The sequence below is a fragment of the Felis catus genome, chromosome D4 (genome assembly GCF_018350175.1).
Source record: "Felis catus isolate Fca126 chromosome D4, F.catus_Fca126_mat1.0, whole genome shotgun sequence".
Lineage (NCBI taxonomy): Eukaryota > Metazoa > Chordata > Mammalia > Carnivora > Felidae > Felis > Felis catus.
Genome location: NC_058380.1, coordinates 29616794 through 29636428, shown reverse-complemented (window position 1 = coordinate 29636428; position 19635 = coordinate 29616794). Strand labels below are relative to the sequence as shown.

The 19635-nt window shown below is 50.6% G+C and overlaps 1 protein-coding gene across 7 annotated transcripts in view; it reads left to right on the top strand.

Moving 5' to 3' along the window:
* The first annotated feature begins 1301 nt into the window (after positions 1–1301).
* The window catches only part of PTCH1 (patched 1), a 71782-nt gene continuing 53448 nt past the window's right edge, over positions 1302–19635 (top strand). For 2 of the 7 annotated variants that reach the window (XM_023242246.2, XM_023242245.2), the window contains exons 1-2: positions 9785–10085; positions 11754–11946. In XM_023242246.2, the coding sequence (XP_023098014.1) occupies positions 9888–10085; positions 11754–11946 (391 nt within the window). In that variant the 5' untranslated portion in view covers positions 9785–9887. Of the gene's footprint in view, positions 1739–9780; positions 10086–10818; positions 11068–11753; positions 11947–12467; positions 12586–19635 lie in introns of those variants that run through there. The other 5 variants (XM_045042471.1, XM_045042470.1, XM_045042469.1 and 2 more) reach the window with 5 other exon arrangements.

Here is a 19635-nt window from a genome sequence, read left to right as displayed (position 1 = left end):
CTGCCCAGCATTCCAATGCTTAATTACCTAGTGCGTCTCAAACAGAAGCACTCTGGAAACTTAAATAACCCTGTTAAAGAATGGAATATCATCTTTGGGACAAGGAGACTTGTCCTAGGGACCTAGGGACCTAGGAGACAACTGTGACTCCTAGGTTGGTTGTATGCTTTTTTTTTTTTTTTTAATAACACCACACACACACACACACACACACACACACACACACACAAACACACACCCCTCCCTAATCACACTGTCAGCCCAGAATGAGGTGAGAAAAGGCTGGTTTTACCTAAAGGGCAGCTAGTTAACTCTTTATATTTTCAAGAAATTATCTTACCCTCCCCCTCATCTGTAATTCATCTATATTCATAATGTGGACCATTTAAAATAGCACCTTTCATCTGTGTGTGAAACACAAGTGTAGCCTGCAGGTTTGAGCAGATGAAATGTTAAACACTGTAGCAGGGTCTCTCCGGAATAGGACTTTCCATTTAGGGCAAGAGGCTGAGAGCCCTTCCGCATGGAGGCACTTCCGTCTAACCCCATCACCCAAGCTTGCCTCGTTTGGGAAAGCAGCGTGGGTGGGAGCATTTGGGTGGCATACCCCAAAAACCACAGTAATTGGAAGGGGAAAAAAGCAAATATCAATTAGTAATTCCTCAGCCAGCTACCAATCTTGGTTTCCAAGGGACTCCACCTTGGGCTCTTCAGAAGCAGCAGCTTCCCAGGGACCTCGGACAGAAACGACGCGAATCTACATACATCTTGGTGCGCTGAACATTTCCCCAAGGGAGGCTCTTGTTATCTGCCCGGCTTCCCTGGCTCTCTGCCTCCCTGTCAGCCTGTGGGCCTGTCAACCAGAATGATCCCAGCTTCTCAGGGCTTCCGTGGGAATGCGAGCAGGAAACGGCTTTGAGAATTGAGGACAGGCAAGGTGGTGGTGTTCGGCCGCGCTCTGGGCACCCCGCATTTCCCGGAGCGCTGGGGATGCTGCAGTGAGCTTCCCCGCTCCCCTAGCAACCCCCGCCCCCGGGTTCGGGCAAGTGGCTAAAAGTTAGCAAATAAGGTGGGGGTGGGGGCAGAGCACAAGGTGGGGAAGGCGAGGTGGCGAGCCGAGACCCCCCGCCCAGCGGCCCCCCGCAGACAGGGCCGCGGGGGGCGGGGAGGGGGCGGCCGGGGCTCGCAGGAGCTCGCGCGGCTGGGCGCCTCCCAGGAAGGCGGGGAGGGGAGCGCCTGTTTACCCAGGAGGGCTGTGCTGATAGCACGTTCCTCGAGTTTACTTTGCTTTCCTTGAGTTTATTGTAAAGGGGTAAAGTTTTCGGATCTGTCACGTGACCCTGACAGGTCCTGCCTATGGCGCGGCAGACCACCCACGCCGAGGGCCATGGAACTGCTTAATAGAAACAGGCTTGTAATTGTGAGTCCGCGCTGCACTCCGCCGAAAGCCTCCGGCGGCCCAGCGCGCCGGGGTTTTTACACTTTCCGTTCCTTTTGTAAAGACGGAGGAGGAGGAGGAGAAGACGAAGACGAAGACGAAGAAAAAGACGACGACAGGGAAGACAAAGAGACCCGCAGCGACAAGGCTAGGGGGAGACGAGGGAAGACGGGGAGAAGACGGAGGAGCGGAGGACCAGGAAAGGGGGGCGAGGGGAAAAAAGGAATTGATGTGAAATCCAAGCCCAGCGTCCGCGCCATCGGCACCCGCGCTCCGGGCAGGGCTTGACGGCCGGCTATGGTGAGTGCAGCCGGCGCGGCCGCCGCCGCCGCCACCGCCGCCTTGCCCTCGCGCCGCGTGCTTCCCCGGGGCCGCGGGGTTGCGGGGCCGGGCGCCCCGCGCGGCGGACAGAGGGCAGGGCGCCGGGCGGCAGGGTGGGGGGCGGCGCGCCGGGGCCGCGGGGCTGGGTGGGCTGCGCCGCCGGGGCGCGGGAGCGCCGGTCCGCGTCTCCACGCTCGCTCGCTCGCTCCGGGCCCCCGCCCCCCGAGGCCGGCCCCGCAGAGCGGGGCGGGGGCCGACGGCCACGGCGGGCCTGGCCGGAGAACGGCTCCGGGGGGAGTTCTCACGGAGGGGGTCGCCTGGGATCCCATTTTCACGCTTGAAAGGGTCGCCACCTTGGCTTCCGCTCCGCAGCCTGCTGGTGGCTCCCGACTCGCCAGCGGAGGCAGAGCTGGGTCGGAAGGGCTGGTGCGGAGAGTGACAGCGCCGGGGGGAGGGTGCGGGCCGGGAGCGCGCGCGCACCGGACCTAGTCCTCTCGTCTCGGAGGCGCTGGTGGAGACCTGCTGGAGGGCACGGGCGCACGCTCCCGCACCCACACCCGGACGCCTGGAGTGCGACACCCTGGGCTAGGAGAGAAGCACCTTAAAATCCCGGAGCTCACACATTCCCCCCTCCTTCCGCCGTAGGTGGGAAAAAGGGCCAGAGGTGCTTTTCTGAGTTCAGGAAGGGGGCACGGGTGGGAGAGAGGTACGTGTTGACTCTTGCGCCCACGGAATCGGGCGTTCTGGTGCCTGCCACCCATTAGAGAGGTCGCCGGCTAGCCGGGTGCTGAGTGTGGCCTCAGGGGAGTCCTGAAGTGGGGTGGGCTGATTCAAACCCCTTTAGACCCGATGCCACACTGGGCCCACAGGACCTCCAGAGACTGTACCTCTGGGATGACATGTGCTATGCCTCCAGGTATTTAAGTTCATGCTAAAAACGACTCCTAGTGTGTGGATGAGCAATCAGTCCAAAGTTTTCAGATGTCAATTTACAACACCTAAGAAGAACCATATGGATTGTTGTCTATGGAAGACACCCAGAGACCAATCTTTTCCTAGACCTGGGAGAGAAGACTACTTTCTTCCGCTTTTACCCTCCCCGGGGAGGGGAAATCTAAAAGGACTAGACAGAAATAAAGACCCACAATGGGTGGCTCTAAATTTTAATAATTGTGTAACTGAGGTCTTGAACTACAATAGTGCTTTTTCAGGACTATTGCATTCTGTGTGTGTTCCGTTTTTGTTTTGTTTTTCCTCCAGTAGTTCAACATGCAATTAATTGCCTCCACAAAGAAAGACAATGCTTTTTGGTGTTATCCTTTGTTACTGTAACTTATTATTTCTGGGTGGTACCTCAGGATAAATTGTTGCCCCAGGTGCATTGTGCACCCATGTTGTAAAACAAGGGGCTTTCAATTGAGTTTGTGTGTGTTCAGTTGTCACCCAGCTTCCTTCCACAAGGCTGTAAAATGCCTTTGAGTCCAAGACCTTTTTATATTAAAATGTTGAATCAAGGTGGACACCAATAGACCCATTCTCAATTTGGGGTATTAGCTTCATTTCAAACTCACTGTGAGAAGTGTATCTAATTTCTGGTTATAATCTAGTCCTAATCTAACAAGCTATTTGAATAGGAGTTCACACCATTTGGAATGATTTTGTGAGGGGGGGGAGGCTGTTTTTACAAATTGTCTTCAACTTTCTACAGATAGCAGCAAAACACTATGGATTAAAATATCTGTCTTCCCTGTTTTTATCCTCATTCCTCTCTCTCTCTCTCTCTCTCTCTCTCTCTCTCTCTCTCACACACACACACACACACACACACACCTTTTATTTTCTCCCGCCTCTGCCACAGTGTATAAAGCCCTATTGAGACATGTAGGCGTGATGTGTAAACCGGATTAGCAGTATGAAAGAAAGACACACAATAAGCTGGAATTGTTTTACTTCCCTTTCATTTCTCATGCCTATATCTCTAATAAATTTGTTGCTCCAGCAGTGGGTCAAAGGGATCATGTTGCTCAGCTTCTTTTTCATGCAAGACCCAATGGCAGAGATCACTGAAATGAATGGTGTGCCTTCTGCCAAATGCAAAGCTTGATACAGATATATTAGATGGGGAGATAGAGATGAGGCAAGAGAGAGATGGAGAAAAAAATGTTCAAAGTCTGGGTCTTTCCAGAATACATCTCTATCCACTGGAGCAATGTGGGTAAGAAGATACTTGAGAAGGGGGGAATCAATACAAGGATCAATGCTGTGTTTTCTTTCAAGTTCATTGTAGGCTCTGGACATTTTCTCTGCTGCATAAAGTCTAATTCCCCTTTTCAAACTAGTATTTGAACCTGGAGTAATAAATGTGGATATTTCTGGGATCTTCTCAGGACATCTCCCCTCTGCCACCCCACCCCAGGCTCACTACAGACTCAAAAAATGCCAGTGTTCCTGGGTTTGTGCTGTAGACCCCTCATTTACTCCTTTGTGGAATTGGGAGCAGCTTCCCATTAAAGGAGATCAGGGGTAATTAGCAGCATTATTTTGACAAGTTGGCTAGAGCTGTTCCCTTTCCTCCAGTCCTGGGGAGGGGGGAATAGGGGAGGAAACAGAAGGTAGAAGGGGAAGGGGAGGGGAGTCATACTTAGGGGTTTCACATTCTGTGGCTGCTGAGTCTTTTTTTTCACTCCCACCCCTGAAACCTTTTAGACTCATTTTCTACCATCACCTTTTAAATAAATACAAAAACTGCCAATGAGAAAATAATAAGGCATTCTTAGGGAGCCAAGAAAATGTGGTGGATGGTGGCATACTTGCTCAAATAGAATAGACTAGTTATCCAAGGTACCTGCTTTGAACTGTTCAGGCTCTGGCCCATCACTCACATCTTGCACCCTGGGCTCCCCACCCAGAAACAGACATTACATCAAATCCCCAGTTCCTCTCCCCATCCCAGCCTCTCAACAGGCATACTGTGGGACTTAATATAATACTTGCACTTCTTTGCATTTGAAAAGAATATTAAACTCAGGCAAAATTATAACATGGCCCAGAGATCAATTGACTGGAATACATTTACCCCTTTATTCATTTCTACTCTGCAAAAACTAGCTAAATCACACTAGATTTTAAAGACCCATTTAGTTGCATCTGAGTAACCAGTGAAAAGTCAAATCTCACTATGGTTTCTCATTACTCAGCCAAGTCCACAATTGCTTATCATTGCAATGTCCAGATACAAAGGGCAGATATTTCATTTCCCAGTGTTATCACTTGGATAATTGGATGTCAATTTTGAGATGTGTGTGGTGTGGCCATGGATATTTGAAGTATTGGAATGGAGAAGGGAAAATATGAAGGATTCAGATTTTAAAAGTTTAAGAATATCTGTTTGAAAACTACAGACTCCTATGAAGTCTTGGATAGCGATGGGGAGACCCAAATGACAATTGATAGATTGAGACGATACATTCCCCTTTACTTGGAAAGGGGAAAGACAGCACTCAACTGTTGCTCCAAAGAGGGCCAGCAACTCCTGCTGGTTGAAAAGGCCCCAAGCTCTCACTTATCTGGTAACTCTCAGGAGGGGAGCCACCCTGCAGAAAGGCCAAAAGGGACTGTCTTCCTAGCAGACACCTTCCCAGGCCTGGCTGCTTCAGCCAGCCTCATTTCAGGTCTGGAGAATCCTTATGGCTAGTTGAAGTTAACAAACCCGGTGTGGCACAGCAGTCCCCTGCACAGGGCATGCATATTAAAGCCGACAACGCTTACAAATGTAAATAAGGGCAGATTGATTAGGAACAACATTATCGCTGGGAATGTCGCACTCGCATGCATCAGCAATGAGGCAAATTGGGGGCAGCCTCAGCCCTGACCACCCAAGTCGAGCAGGCTTTTACACTGGCTCCTCTTCCCTTTCTTAAAACGTTACAGAAACAAGGCCAATTAGATCCTCAAAGTAATTCATCTCTGTGTATGAAAAAAGCAGACCACAGGGGAAGCGGCGGGTGGGGGTGGGGAGATTAAGATAGCGCTTGTTAGAGCCCAGGCTGGGGACTGCGTCCTGGAACCGATGGGTAGAATTTACAGGCCTGGACTATTGTCTGAGATGCTGAAAAGTTAACCTATCAAACAGCGGGTGAGGAGGCTGAGGGCGCTGAAAACCCGGGAGATCAATGTTCAAAACGTTTAGGAATTAAGTCAAACTGAGGGAAATGAGCCCGAGTGGAAGAGGCTTTACCATTGAAATGGTGCACATGTAGAAGCAGTCAGAACAAGAGGATATGCAGCTGCGTGCAGAGAGTAATAAGTAACCATGATGTGTACATAGCCTATAATTTCAGTTTAGAATTCCATAATCCAAGTGGCTATACTAAAATTGCTATAAATAAAAGATTAGGAGGCACAACTAATGTTCTGGTCTCAAACGCTGTAAAGGAATTTGAAAAGACAAACATAGCAATAGCAACCTATGGCTACATGATCACCTTGCTACATACACACAGCACGACTCAAATATCAAAAGACTGACATGTAAAACTAGGGGCACAACCCCCAACTCGCTGAAAAATAATTTCCAGCGGCAAGCACTTAAGAGTTTGACTTGAAACGTCTGCAGAACCAGTCAGTAAAAAAAGTTAGAATGAATCACCTTTCCTGCTTTATGTTCTTTATCAAAGATCAGGATATCGCTTCAAGATTAAACTTGCTATGTGTCGAGCCCAATCTTCCTGCGATATTATATTTTAAGGTAGTGTCATTTTAATTGCACGGTGCTTGCCTTCCCTTCTGGATTTTAGCAGCCCTCCCAGAGCTGCGCACAAAATCACGTGCTCCTTCAAAGTTTTGAGTTTTGAATTTCCGCGCTAGCCGAGTGCTCCGGTCCTCCTGTTGATCTCGAAAACATCCTCAAGACACTTTTACTGTCTTTGTCTCTATTCTACGAGCCACCCTATTCCGCCCAGGGTCCCCCACACGTTCCGCCGGTTTGGGATTCAGGAGACAGGGCCTCCCACTGACACCAGGACGGAGAAAAAGCTAGAAGGAAGGTGGTGAGGCTGGGTAGGGAGGAGAAAGGGTTCACGTGAAAGAGGAAAAAGAAAGGACAAGGGAAAGGAGGGAGGGGGAAACCGCCAAAGAGGAAGGAAGAGAGCGGGGAGGGCTGCCGACAAGCCCCCCGCAGGAACCGCGTGGGCCGCCCGGGTGGCCGGCGCGCCCCGCTGCAGTCCCCTTCGGGCAGGGGCCGCGGACGCCCGGCAGCTGAATGGGAAGGGAACCCGTGCGCTCGGCCATTGGCCGGCTGCAGGGAGGCCGCGCGGACATTGGGCAACGTAAGGGGGCCGGACCGCCTTCAGGAATGTACTACGGCGCGTTCGGCACGTCCGTCCGCGCCGGCGGGGTGCGAGCCTCGTCTGGGCTCCCGGGAGGCCGCGCTGGAGACTTGGAGTCCGCCCGGCTCGAGCCAAGCGCACCGACTTCCCTACCTGCTCCGCCTGGGCCGCGCGGGGAGTCCCGGAGCTCGGGTGCGCGCGCAGGCGGAGGCACGCGCGCGCCTAGGCCTCCCGGCAGCCGAGTGCGCGCCGTGCTGGCCCGGCCCTGAGTCACGTGGCCGCATGGGCTCCGCCTTCTCCCTGCTCCTCCCCCTTTCCCTCCATCTGGGTTTCTTTCTTTCCTTTCCTCTCCTTTCTTTCTTCTTTTTTTTCAATGAACACACACCGTGTGCATCTTAAAGCCACACTGCTCCAATTCACTGCTGCGGTCGGCTTCTAGCTGCCGCGGGGTCCCCCTCTGCAGTTCAACCACGTTTTTAAAAAAGAAAAATACTAAAAGGAAGCAGAATCGAATTTGCGGGGTCTGGTCCCTATCTCAAGGAGGAATTTAATAACTTGCAAACTTAAGAAAAGCAAATTACACTCTTCAAAAATTCTATTTTTCAATAAAAAGCGGAACTGTGTAGATAGTTTAATTTGTCCATGGCCCCAGGATCTACTTCAGAGGGTCGCGTGTTTTCCTCCCCAACGGGAAGCGAATCCCCGGGATGTCTCGGTGACACTGGCCGCAGTGTCCTGACAAGTCCTCGCAATCAGCGCACAATTTGTTTCGAATGAATCCAACATCAAAGCCTTTATTCTCCCCAACGTCACGCTATTATTAAATATAACAGGATGCGTACCAATTTTTGAAAAAAATAATAAAACTTTAAAAACAGACTTTAAACAAAGGCACATGAGTAATAAAAGAGGGGCGTCCAAACGAACCCCAAATAGTCAGGAAAACTTTTTTCTCTTAAGGAAACAGTTCCGTTGCTCCGGATTGTTAAAAAGATTCTGTTGTTTCTCTTTTGCATATGTCATATTAAAGATTCAAATAAAAACGCCTCTGCCTCCACAAGACTACTTCGGTGTCTGGATTCCACGTTTTTAAAACACTGACTCCTTCAAACGGCGACTGTGCTGCCGTGGGTTTTGGTGTGGGGTGGGGGGGAGGATTTTAAGAAAGGGTGGCTTTCCCCAACGTCCTTACTTTCCTCTTTAACTTTCCATTTTGTTTATCTTAATGCGAGGCGTTGTTCCCTGCGAGAGCCTAAGTCTTCTCTTTAGTTAGAAAAGAAAAGAGAGGAGAAAAAAAAAAATCTGGCACACACTGGCGCACTATCCACCACCCTGTCATTATTGGTGCAGGCCTGGGAATTCAAGCCGGACCTCCCAGTATTTGCTGCAGCTTGAGGCCAAGGTGCCTCTGAAAGGGTTTTCTTTGAGGAATTTCAGAAATTGTTTAAGCGCTTAAAAAAATATTACATTTCCCCCCGTGTCTATCGCGAGGCAAATGCTCGTGGATGTGTGTGTGTGAGAGAGTGTGTGTGCGCGCGCAAAAGGCGTCTTACAAAAAGAAGACACTGTTGAAAAGAAAAGAAATAAGAAAGAAAAGGGAGGGGGGAGCATTCCTTAATGGAAGTATTGCATGCGAGAAGGTTGGCGCTCTCGGAGGCTCCCCCCGAAGCCGGGGATGCACACACTGGGGTTGCCTACCTGGGTGGTCTCTCTACTTTGGTGAGCTGTTGCTAAGCAGCTAATAATAGTCATGTTTGCTGAGTAATTTCTGCCCTCCGCGAGCCAATCGCGTCGCAGAAACCCAAGCCATCTGACAGCCCCGGGGGCGGGAGCTCCAGCCTTTTTCTCTTTCGCTCGGTCTCTCCCCCTCCACCCCCTCCCCTCCTCCTCCTCTTTCTCCAAATGGAGAGAGTTCTTTTTTTTCTTCTTCCATCTCATCTATTGAATCAAGGAGCTGCTGCGGCCGCTGCCCGCTGCACACACACAGAGCGGAGTCCCCAGGTCCCGGGAGCGAGAGAGGCGCGCTGCACTGGGGCAGAATGGTCCAGCGGGTCGGCGAGGAGCACAAGAAAGCAGAGTCCGGGACCGAACAGCCACCGCGAACCCAGCAGCCAGAGCCCGAGCAGCCCGAGCAGCAGCTTCAGGAGCCGCCACCGCCAGCAGCAGCCGCCGCGGGAGCAGCGGCGACGGCGGCTGCCCCGGCCCGGCAGCGCTGAGACCCGCCGGGCACCTACGGACCCTGCGGCAGTGGCTCTGCGCTTACCCTCCGCGGCCGCTCGGGCGACCCGGGAGGCGCCGAGGGAGACTGCGAGGCCGGCGGGAGCGGCGGGGATTTGCTGGCGCTTTCTGCAGTGAAGGGGTCGCGGCGCGGGGCGGGGGGCGGGTAGGGGGAGTTGGGGACCGCGAGGAGCTCCGCGCGAGCGCCCGAAGGACAGGCTGGCTCCGCGCGCCGGCTCTCGCCTTCCCGAGAACTGGATGTGGGCAGCGGCGGCCGCAGGGACCTCGGGACCCCCGCGCAATGTGGCAATGGATGGCGCAGGGTCTGACTCCCCGGCAGCGGCTGCGGCCGCAGCGGCAGCAGCGCCCGCCGTGTGAGCAGCAGCGGCAACAGCAGCAGCAGCAGCAGCAGGTCTGTCAACCCCAGCCCGAACAGCCGGCGGCCAGCAGCGTCCTCGCCAGCCGAGCGCCCGGGCGCGCCGGGAGCCCGCAGCGGCGGCGGCAACAGCGCGCCGGGCCGCCCGGGAAGCCTCGGTTCCCGCGGCGGCGGCGGCGGCGGCGGCGGCGGCGGCGGCGGCGGCAACATGGCCTCGGCTGGTAACGCCGCGGAGCCCCAGGACCGCGGCGGCGGCGGCAGCTGCAGCGGGGCCCCGGGCCGGCCGGCCGGCGGCGGGAGGCGCAGACGGACCGGGGGGCTGCGCCGCAACGCCGCGCTGGACCGGGACTATCTGCACCGGCCCAGCTACTGCGACGCCGCCTTCGCTCTGGAGCAGATTTCCAAGGTGCATTTCAGACTCTCTCCTCTCCTCCCACTCTCTCTTCCCTCCTCTTCCTCTTTGGGATCGCCCCCGACACACACACACATACACACACACACACACACACACACACACACACACACACACACACCTCTCCAGGAAAAGCAGCAGACAAGTGGGGATTGAAAAATTCAAACCCTCCCTCCGGTCCTAGGAGGAAAGGGCTGTCTGAGGTCCGCAGGGGGTGGAGGGTGTGTGTGTGTGTGTGTGTGTGTGTGTGTGTGTGTGTGTGTGTGTGTGTGCACGCGCCCTCCCCGGCAAGCCTTTTCCGGAGCACTGGAAAGCGGTCCACAGAGGACCACCTCGAGGGCGGCCTCAGCGCGGCACAGCCCAGTGCCCCCAGCCCCGTAGCCCCCTGCTCCCGCGCCCCTGCCCCTATTTGCAACCTAAACCCCTGTAATGCTGCCACATTTCTTAACATCTTGGAGGGGGAGGCGGAGTGGAGAGAGGCGGAGAGAGGAAGGGGGGGGGGAGGGAGCCGAAATAAAGGTGGTTTCCTCTTTTGGCAGCTGGTTTTGCTTTTGTTGAACATGAGATCTCTACCCCCTTAAAAATTATCCTTGGAAGAGGGCATCTCCCCTCTTCCTTTTTAGTTTTTGAGCCACCTCTTCTCAGAGCCTGAGGGGAAAGGGAAAGTTGTAAACAAATTGCCACCTTAAATCCGCGGTACTTGTCTGCCAAGCGGCCGGGTTCATTGTGTTTACGAGGCTCGCTGAAATGTGTGGAATCCAGGGAAGGCGAGCACCCAGACGGGGGCCCGCCGGGGCAGCGGCCAGCGCCGGGGAAACGCCGCCGCCGGGAGCAGCCAGCGCCCAGCCAGGACCCCCGCCTGCGCCGGCCTGGGCCCTTACCCTGTGCACTTGGCTACTTTTTACGTTTAACCAGATGGGAAGGGAGAGGAGGGAAAGATCCATGTGGCTGCCCTCTTCCGATCACAAATGTTGTCGTAAGTTGCAGATGGCTGCCCCACTTCCTAATTCAGCTCACACAGCGTCTCCCAACGCTATGGAAATGCGTCGCGAGTGAGCTCCGGCGGCCGCGCTCACCACGTGGATCCCCACTTACTACCACGCGGGGCGGGGGTCAGGCTCGGGGAGCCCGCAATACATTGTTCCCAGAGCGCGCTCGTCCCCCAGCCCCCATCCCTGCCGGGGCACCCCGAGAGGGGTAAAAGATGGGGCTTGACTTGCGGGGAAGGGACCCTTGGTTTGCTGGTTCTTAAATGGTGGGCTCCATCGCAGACATTGAGCAGCCCCTCCCTTCCCGGCTCCGGGGTGAATATTGCCTGTGATGAGTGACTTCTCTCCTCTCTGCCTCGGCTTCCCTTCCCCCTGTTCTTGCAGCCCTTCTCCCCAACGCCCCCAAGACACCTTCGGGGATGTTGCGCGGGTCGAGCGGGGGGTTGCCCCTGCTGTCGCCAAGGTGCAGCTCCCACGCTGCAGCCCCACTTTGATTTATGTCCAGGCGCCCCCCACGCCGCTTGCCTTACCCGGGGCCAGCCTGGGTTCCAGTCCCGAGGGCACCCCCCACCCACGGGTGTCGCGGGATCCGCGGGCGGGTGCGCGCAAGCGGGCGTGGGCGCGCGGGCCGCGACTCCCCGGCGCTCACTCCTCCCTTCTGCTTCATCCTCAGGGGAAAGCTACTGGCCGGAAAGCGCCGCTGTGGCTGAGAGCGAAGTTTCAGAGACTCTTGTTTAAACTGGGTTGTTACATTCAAAAAAACTGCGGCAAGTTCTTGGTTGTGGGCCTCCTCATATTTGGGGCCTTCGCTGTGGGATTAAAGGCAGCTAATCTCGAGACCAACGTGGAAGAGCTGTGGGTGGAAGGTAAGAGACCTAGCGCCCGCCTCAGCGCCCTCTCGTCCCCCAGCCCAGGCCCCCTTCCCGTCCTCCTTCCAACTGATAAAGATATTTGCCAGCGTACACCTAGAGCTTTTCTGTGGCGAGCGAGAACCCCCTGCCCGCACCAGGGGGAATTGTTTATTGTTTGGGCGCCTGGCTGGGAGCCAGGCCCGCCCGACAAAGGCCGCGCTGTAATCTACTCGGGGCGCTGCGCTTTGCTAGGTGTTGTGGGAGAGAGTGGCGAGGGCGGGCCGGCGGGGGCGCCAGGCCCCTCCACGGGACGGACCACTCCGCGCGGCCGGGGACCCCTGGGGCCTGCCGCCGCCGCTGCTCGCCTCCGCCGCGCCGGAGACGCGGTCGCAGGAAGGCCTCTCGGCTCCTGGCTCTCTTCCTCGGCGTCCTTCCCTCCCCCACCCCCACCCACCACGTCCAAAGAGAAAGAAGGGGGGGGCAGAGAGAGGCCACCCCTCCGGCTGGAGGGAGTGCGCGCGCCCCCGGCGGCCGTGGCCGCCGCGCCGCGGAGGGCGGGGGGCGGGCGCAGCGCGGGCCTGCGGAGGCGGCGGCGTGTGTGGTCCTGTTTTTGGACAGCTTTCAACTCTGGGGGAAAAAAACATTTGTCTCAAGGTACAAAAAAAAAAAGTGGGGGTGGGGAGGAAAGGAGTTGAAAAAAAAACAGTAAAGCATAGACTGGAACGCATGTTTGCAAAGTAGATTAATGTTTCCTCGCGGGTGGGGGCTTTTTAAATGGTATGATTTGGGGGTAAGGCTGCGTTTTGCAGGCGGAAAGAAATGAGTTTTAAGAACGCGGGTTTGGAGGGCGGGGCCACGCGGGAGCTCTCCAAGGCTTTCTGCCAGTGTTTTATACACATTCCTCAATTTGGGGGTTCTCGAAGTGTTTTTTTTAAGCAGTTGTAAATTTAAAATAGATCTCCCCCCCCCCCCCCGAAACATTTTACATTCTTTTGGTCGCACGGCTTTTTTTGTTTCGGGTGGGGGGGGGGATGTTATTGGTGGTTGTTTTTTAATTATTTTCTGGAAAGTAACAGATTTGCTATTTGGAAACATTTAACCCCTAAACACTGCCTTGGATATCTCTGGCAATAGGATGGGAAGGAAGGATTGAGGTAATTATGCAGATTTTTCAGAACAATATCTTGAGCATTCCTAGGGAAAGCTACCTAACCCAAAATTTGGAAGCCTAAGAGTTATATGTGTAATTACGTGAATGATTCCTTTTAGGATGCTGAGAACTAACCTTGGAGAATATTTTGTTAACTATGCCTTGTTTATGAAGATTCAGCTCTCTGTGTTGCAAGCATATGGTGGAGTCTTTAATTGAGAAGTGACAATTAAAATAATAGTCCAAATAATTAAGGCCAGAAAACATTCTTGCTTTAAGTAGCTTGATAATTAATACAAAAGTATTCTTTGGATTGAATCCATGGGGTAATTTACCTCAGTTGAGCACTTCAGCATCATTGGTAGATAAAAGAAGGGTTTTATTGAACACCTATGATATCTTAACACCAAGCTTACTGAGCACCAATAATGTCCCCAGCACGTGTTAGGTACTGTAAGGGTCACTGAAGTCTGTGAGACACTCTCTGTGCACAAATCCACTCACTTACAAAATACTAGAGTTGAATGGGCTTGCAGTAAATTTGAGCTCACGGTTGAAGTGGGCCATGAAAGTCAAATGGGGAAAAAAGCTTCTGCGGAAGTGAGGCAAATTAGGGTGACCTGGAGAGAGAGAGAAGGAGAGAGGGAGTTCTGCACAAGAGCTCAGAAAGGGGGTCAAGCAAAGCCCAAGTGAGTGGAGGCCCCTAGTGTAGTGGGAATAGGGTGCCGTGGCTCATGTGTGCCCTGGAGCGCAGGGCTGTAGTTCAGAAATGATGTGATTGGCTAGGCTGTGGGGAGCTGGACGAAACAAGGGATGAGCAGAGGGGCCTCCCAGCTCTGTCCATATGTTCACACTGCACCACTAAGACCAATGAATTTGCTAAGTATCAGTGATGATGACAAAAGATAATTTTTTGCTGTTTTGAGCAAGACTTTTAGGTAGACCTTTAATACATGTAAAGAGAAGTGATGCGATTTATTTTCTTAACATTGTATATTTCTGGAAGCAACTGTGTTTCTGCATTACACACTTCATTTCAAGTCCTGAAAGGAGGAACATGATTAGGGGCAGTCTCCCTGAGCTGCCGCTTAGTGAGACAGTATTAAGGAGTGATACCTCAGACACTCAGGACTCAGTTTGCCAACTTTGGGCCTCTGAGTTTTGGTATTTTCAGCGTGGCTCACAAGTTCTTTAAGCAAATGTTATTTTACTTAATGCTATCACTTGTTGAGCAACTGCCATTACTGTTTATTATCTATTATCACATGCCTTACAACTCAATAAAGTAGCCATCTATTATATTTATTTTTATAACATGATAGTGTATGTGGTATTTCTGCATGTAATAGCTGAATTCTTGTTCCATTTTACAATGGCAAAATGTCCACTTTGCCTACTAATGATTTAAGTCAACTTGGCCTCTTGATTTGTTGATTTGTCATCACTCATTCATTCATTCATTCATTGGGTATTAGATTCTTCCCGGTAGAAGAAGCAATAGTTTCATAAATGTGAGTAAACCCCACCAGGGATCCCATGAGGCCACCATACCATCTTATAATTTTAACATAAACTCAAAGAAGAGGTAACAGTGAGGAGGTCTGTTTATGATGTAGTGAGCTTGGTGTTCATATCAGCAATAAATAGTGTAAGCATTTGTTTTCAGGAGTTGGAATTTCCTGCTGTCCTACACTGTAGCAGATTAAAATGAACAGCAACTCAGAATTTAGGTTAATTTGTACTTTAATCTCTTTGATAAATTCTTCATCACTATCAGCACAAGAAGTCTGTTAGATGGTTGTTTTCTTAATGGAGACTGTAAATGTTCTGAACATAAACATGGGTGCTTACTACTCTAAATAAACCAAATGAATAGAGATTGTGTATTTCCCTAGTTAAAAAGCAACAGACTGAGAAAGCATAAGAGATTTTAAGGGGAGGGGAATGCTGAGGGACAGCTTGGAAAAATGCTATTTCCTTTGTGATATTTAAAAATATGACCTACCACACACACTACATAGATAAATATACAAAGGCAACTAGAGATACATATATCTACATACCTACACACGAATACATATTATATACCAGGTGATTCCTGCACAATATGTGGGGTTAGGTGCGCCAACCCCTCCACAATTAAAAATCCGTGTATAACTTTGACTCTCCAAAAACTTAACTACTAACAGCCTGTGTTGACTGGAAGCCTTACTAATAACATAAATAGTCAATCAACACATATTTTGAATGTTACACACATCATTTACTGTATTCTTACAATAAAATAAGTTAGAGAAAAGAAAATGTTATTACAAAAATCAAGAGGAAGAAAATATATAGATATGGTAGAGTATTTATATCCCCAAAAAATCTGCATATAAGTAGACCTGCACAGTTCAAACCTGTGTTGTTCATATATCTCCACTTATATTTGTATTTGTGTGTACACATAGACTTACTACATCTATCTTTGTATCTGCCAAGATAATTGTTATCTTTTTAATATTGCCAGCAAATTAAAGGGATCCACTTGATAGGCTACATCACTGATTTGACTTTCATGCTTTTAACATGCTGGGGAAATGTGGTTTTATAAGGACAGTTTGAATACATTGGCCACAATGTGCAGACCAATATAAGCTAGATAAGTAAGATTCTGTCCTATTTTTATCTCATTGGTGATAAGAATTTTTTGATTCTCTTGTTAAAATGTTCGTACAACGATTGCTGTCATCATTGTAACAGCAACCAGTTTCTTTTAAGAAACTCAACATACATTAGATGTTAGCTTAGGTCTCAGGGTTAGAGTATTTGCAAGTCAGAAATACCAAATTTAGCTCACTTGTGAATAGAGTCATGAGGTTTAGTAAAAGAATATGTGGAATGATGTTGTGGACATCTGCTGCTACTGAAGCACATGCCAGTGGCGGCAAGGTCCGGGAGAGACTAATTGTTATTTAAAAATAAAAATATTCGGGGCACCTGGGTGGCTCAGACAGTTGAGAGTCTAACTTTGGCTCAGGTCATGATCTCACCGCTTGTGAGTTTGAGCCCTGCATTGGACTCTGTGCTGACAGCTCAGAGCCTGGAGCCTGCCTCAGATTTTGTGTCTCCGTCTCTCTGTCGCTCCTCTCCCCCCCCCCACAAATAAACAAACATTTTTTAAAAATTTTTTTAGGGGTGCCTGGGTGGCTCACTCGGTTGAGTGCCCAACTTCGGCTCAGGTCGTGATCTCACAGTCTGTGAGTTCGAGCTCTGAATCAGGCTCTGTGCTGACAACTCAGAGCCTGGAGCCTGTTTCGGATTCTGTGTCTCCCTCTCTCTCTGCCTCTCCCCCGCACATGCTCTGTCTCTCTCTGTCAATATTTATTTTTAAAAATTTTTTTTAACTTTTTAAATAAATAAAAATATTCAGCACATGTTCGCCATGTCTGCTCTGTGCCATGCATTGCATGAAGCTCCAGAGAGATGTTAGTGAAAGGCCACAGTCCCTGCCCTCAGGACCTCCACCCTGCAGGCACATAGACCACTGGCACTAGGGCAGGGACGCCTCCCAGGATCAGCCCTGACAGGGGTCTGAGCCAGGCACAGGGGCTGGAGAGGTGGGGGTGCTGCTGGGGCATTCCAGAACAGAGGAACAGCTCCTGCAAAGGCTCAGAGGCTGGGGGTGTGGCCTCCAGGAGAACTCCCAGTGCTTGACTCCAGTTGGGACATCCTGTCTGAGGCGGGGAGCCTTGGGGCCTGGAAGGCCCAGCTGCATGGCAGAATGGTTTCTGCTGTGTGCAGGGCATTCGGCTGAGGGGCTACCAGCTCTTCCTTTTAGTCATTCTTTGCCTGTCTCATTATCTGTACTAGCATATTTGGCCTCTGGTGCCCTCCCCGGGACTGGAGTGCTTCAGCTGGATTTCTCTCTGGGCACAGAAGGGAAATACTTTATTTTTAATCTTGCCCATTTCTCTGTTGGCTTTTCCTTTTTTGCTTAGCACCCATATCTTCCTGTCTCCCTTAATAGCTACTACCCCCCACTCCAACCCTCTCTCAGATGCAAGTTTGTTGTCACAACTCTCCAGTGGCAGAACATTCATTTATCTCTTTGAGATTTGTTTTTCCCCTCAAGCTTTGCCCAGCCCCTGGCATCCTTTACTGCAAAGGGTTATAACAGCCTTGAAATGAATCCATATTACATTGTGTTTGGTTATTAACATCAAAGGAAGAAGGCACAAGTTGTGACTCTGATTTTTTTTTGTTGTTAAGGAAAATTTAAAAGATGTTCTTAATGCCTGCTTGATGCTTATAAGTGCTCTCAAGTTTGTTTCTTGCTGGTATGATGGTTTCATTGTTCTTGGCTTGAACTCAGGCAGTTGTAGGAGATAAATGAGCTTCACCATCCTTTCTTTAAGTTTAGAGCAAGTTTTCTCACTCTTGACATTTTTCTGGATAATTCTGTGTTATGGGGGCTGCCCTAAGCACCCCAGGATGTTTAGCAGCATCTCTGAACTCTACCCACTAGATGCCAGTAGCAGCCTCCCAGTTGTGACAACCAAAGATGTTTCCAGTCGTTGCCAAATGTGGCGGGGGGAGCTGCACAAAATCACCCCAATTGAGAAGCACTGGTTTAGATAATAGATTCCAATTGGAAGACTCATGCTGTGCAAATGGAAGGCTTTTATTATGATGACATTGTGGCTGCAAATACATTGCCTTACATGCAAAGGAATTTTTTTTTTCTTTAAGATAATGTCCCCTCCCCATCTCCATATTTACTGATCTAGGTAACTAATTTTTTATGCTAATAATTTACGTTTTTTGTTTTTCTTAGAATTACGTTAAATATCAAATAAAATGCATGACAAGTTGACAGAGGGAGGGAGGCGGGGAAGACACTGTGTGGGTGGGGGCCAGCTATGCAAGGAAGAGAAAGCTTTCTATTAGAATAGATTTTCTTCAGGTAACTTAATTTTGAAGACAGACCTTGTTGCATTTCAAGAAGCGTAGGATGAAGGTTTTATTTAGCATGAAGGTGACTTTGTAAAAAGCAGGAAAAGACACCACTAAACTTAGTTCATATTGAAATAAGAGCTCCTTTTGGAAGCCCGCTCAGTACATTAGCTCTTCGGTGGTCTAGCTCTCCTCCAGATGTTCCTATGACAAACCGCTTTTCCCCGGGTGCCCTTTTGCAGCAGAACCAAAGGGATAGTGAGGGGCTGAGACCTTGAGCCCATATGGGCAATATGAGCTCTGATTTTACTGCCAGTTTCTGCTCTGCAGGGCTGTCAGTTTGGGTGCATTTCACAAGGAACAAGGGACACAAGACCTAATGAAATGCAGCGTATTCTCCTTGGTCCCCTAAGCACTTTGAAAAATTAAGAATATGTTTATTAGCTAGGTATTGATTAGATTGCAGTAGCAGGCGCACACATACAGGTGCAAGGAATTGTGGTTTTTCTTTTACATCAGGAGAAAAATAGCTGAAAAATTTACATCCAACAATAATTGCTTTAAAATACCAAATAGCCTCAGGTGCCTTCTCCCCCAGGGCAGCTGACCCTGGGAATCTTCCGTGTCTCTTTACTGCCTGCCACTCTTGACCCTGCCAAGGAGTGTAGAAGCCAGGTTGGGCAATGGGGTGTTTCAGATCCACGCACCGCCGCTTGGAGGCTCCAGAAGATGACAGCTTCCAGATGTACGAACCGCCGGATCCGTTTGTTTGGATTATGCACCACAGCTGATGGCGAGATTAACGCTGGCTGGACAAGCTATGGGAGATTTGTCTGGTTTCCACAATGCTGTGTTTATATTTCATTGGGATTTCTCCTTCAAAGCTGACCTCCCCATGACCCCCAGAGCTCTGTCCACTCAGGCCAAGCTGTAACTTGTCTGCCCTTCTTCTCGTGTTGGGGGGTCACAATTGTGCAGCGAAAGGGGCTGCTTTCATGGTTTACCACCCCCCACCCAGCTCCGTGCCAGCTGTTCACCCAGATTTAGCCCCAGAAAAGTACTCTTATTTTATGAGGGTGGGAGGTGGGGAGGTGGAGGGGGGTTTGATTTTAAAAGTCTTTTTGGCTTTTAAAACAAATATGGAAATGTTTTTAAAATACTTGAAAAAAATTTTAAATGTTTTATTTATTTTTGAGAGAGAGAGAGAGAGAGAGACCAAGTGCAAGTGGGGGAGAGGCAGAGAGAGGGAGGGAGACAATCCTTAGCGGTCTCCAAGCTGTCAGCAAAGAGCCTGACATGGGGCTCGAACTCACAAACCGTGACATCATGACCTGAGCTGAAGTTGGCCGCTTAACTGACTGAGCCACCCAGGTGCCCCTAAACTTACTTTAAAGGACACCATATCTAATAGGGGCTATTTTGCAGAAGTATAGTATTTGACTCAGCACTAGTGTGATACTATTTTGAAAAAAAGACATCCCTAAATAATCGCCATACCTGTGTGATTCTGTTATTATAACACTATTTCCTTTGCCCCTCACTGGCTCCCAGAACCTCTTCTCCCAACCCCCCTTTGCTCCCTCCCACCCTTCTTTCCCCCCACAGACTCCTAAACT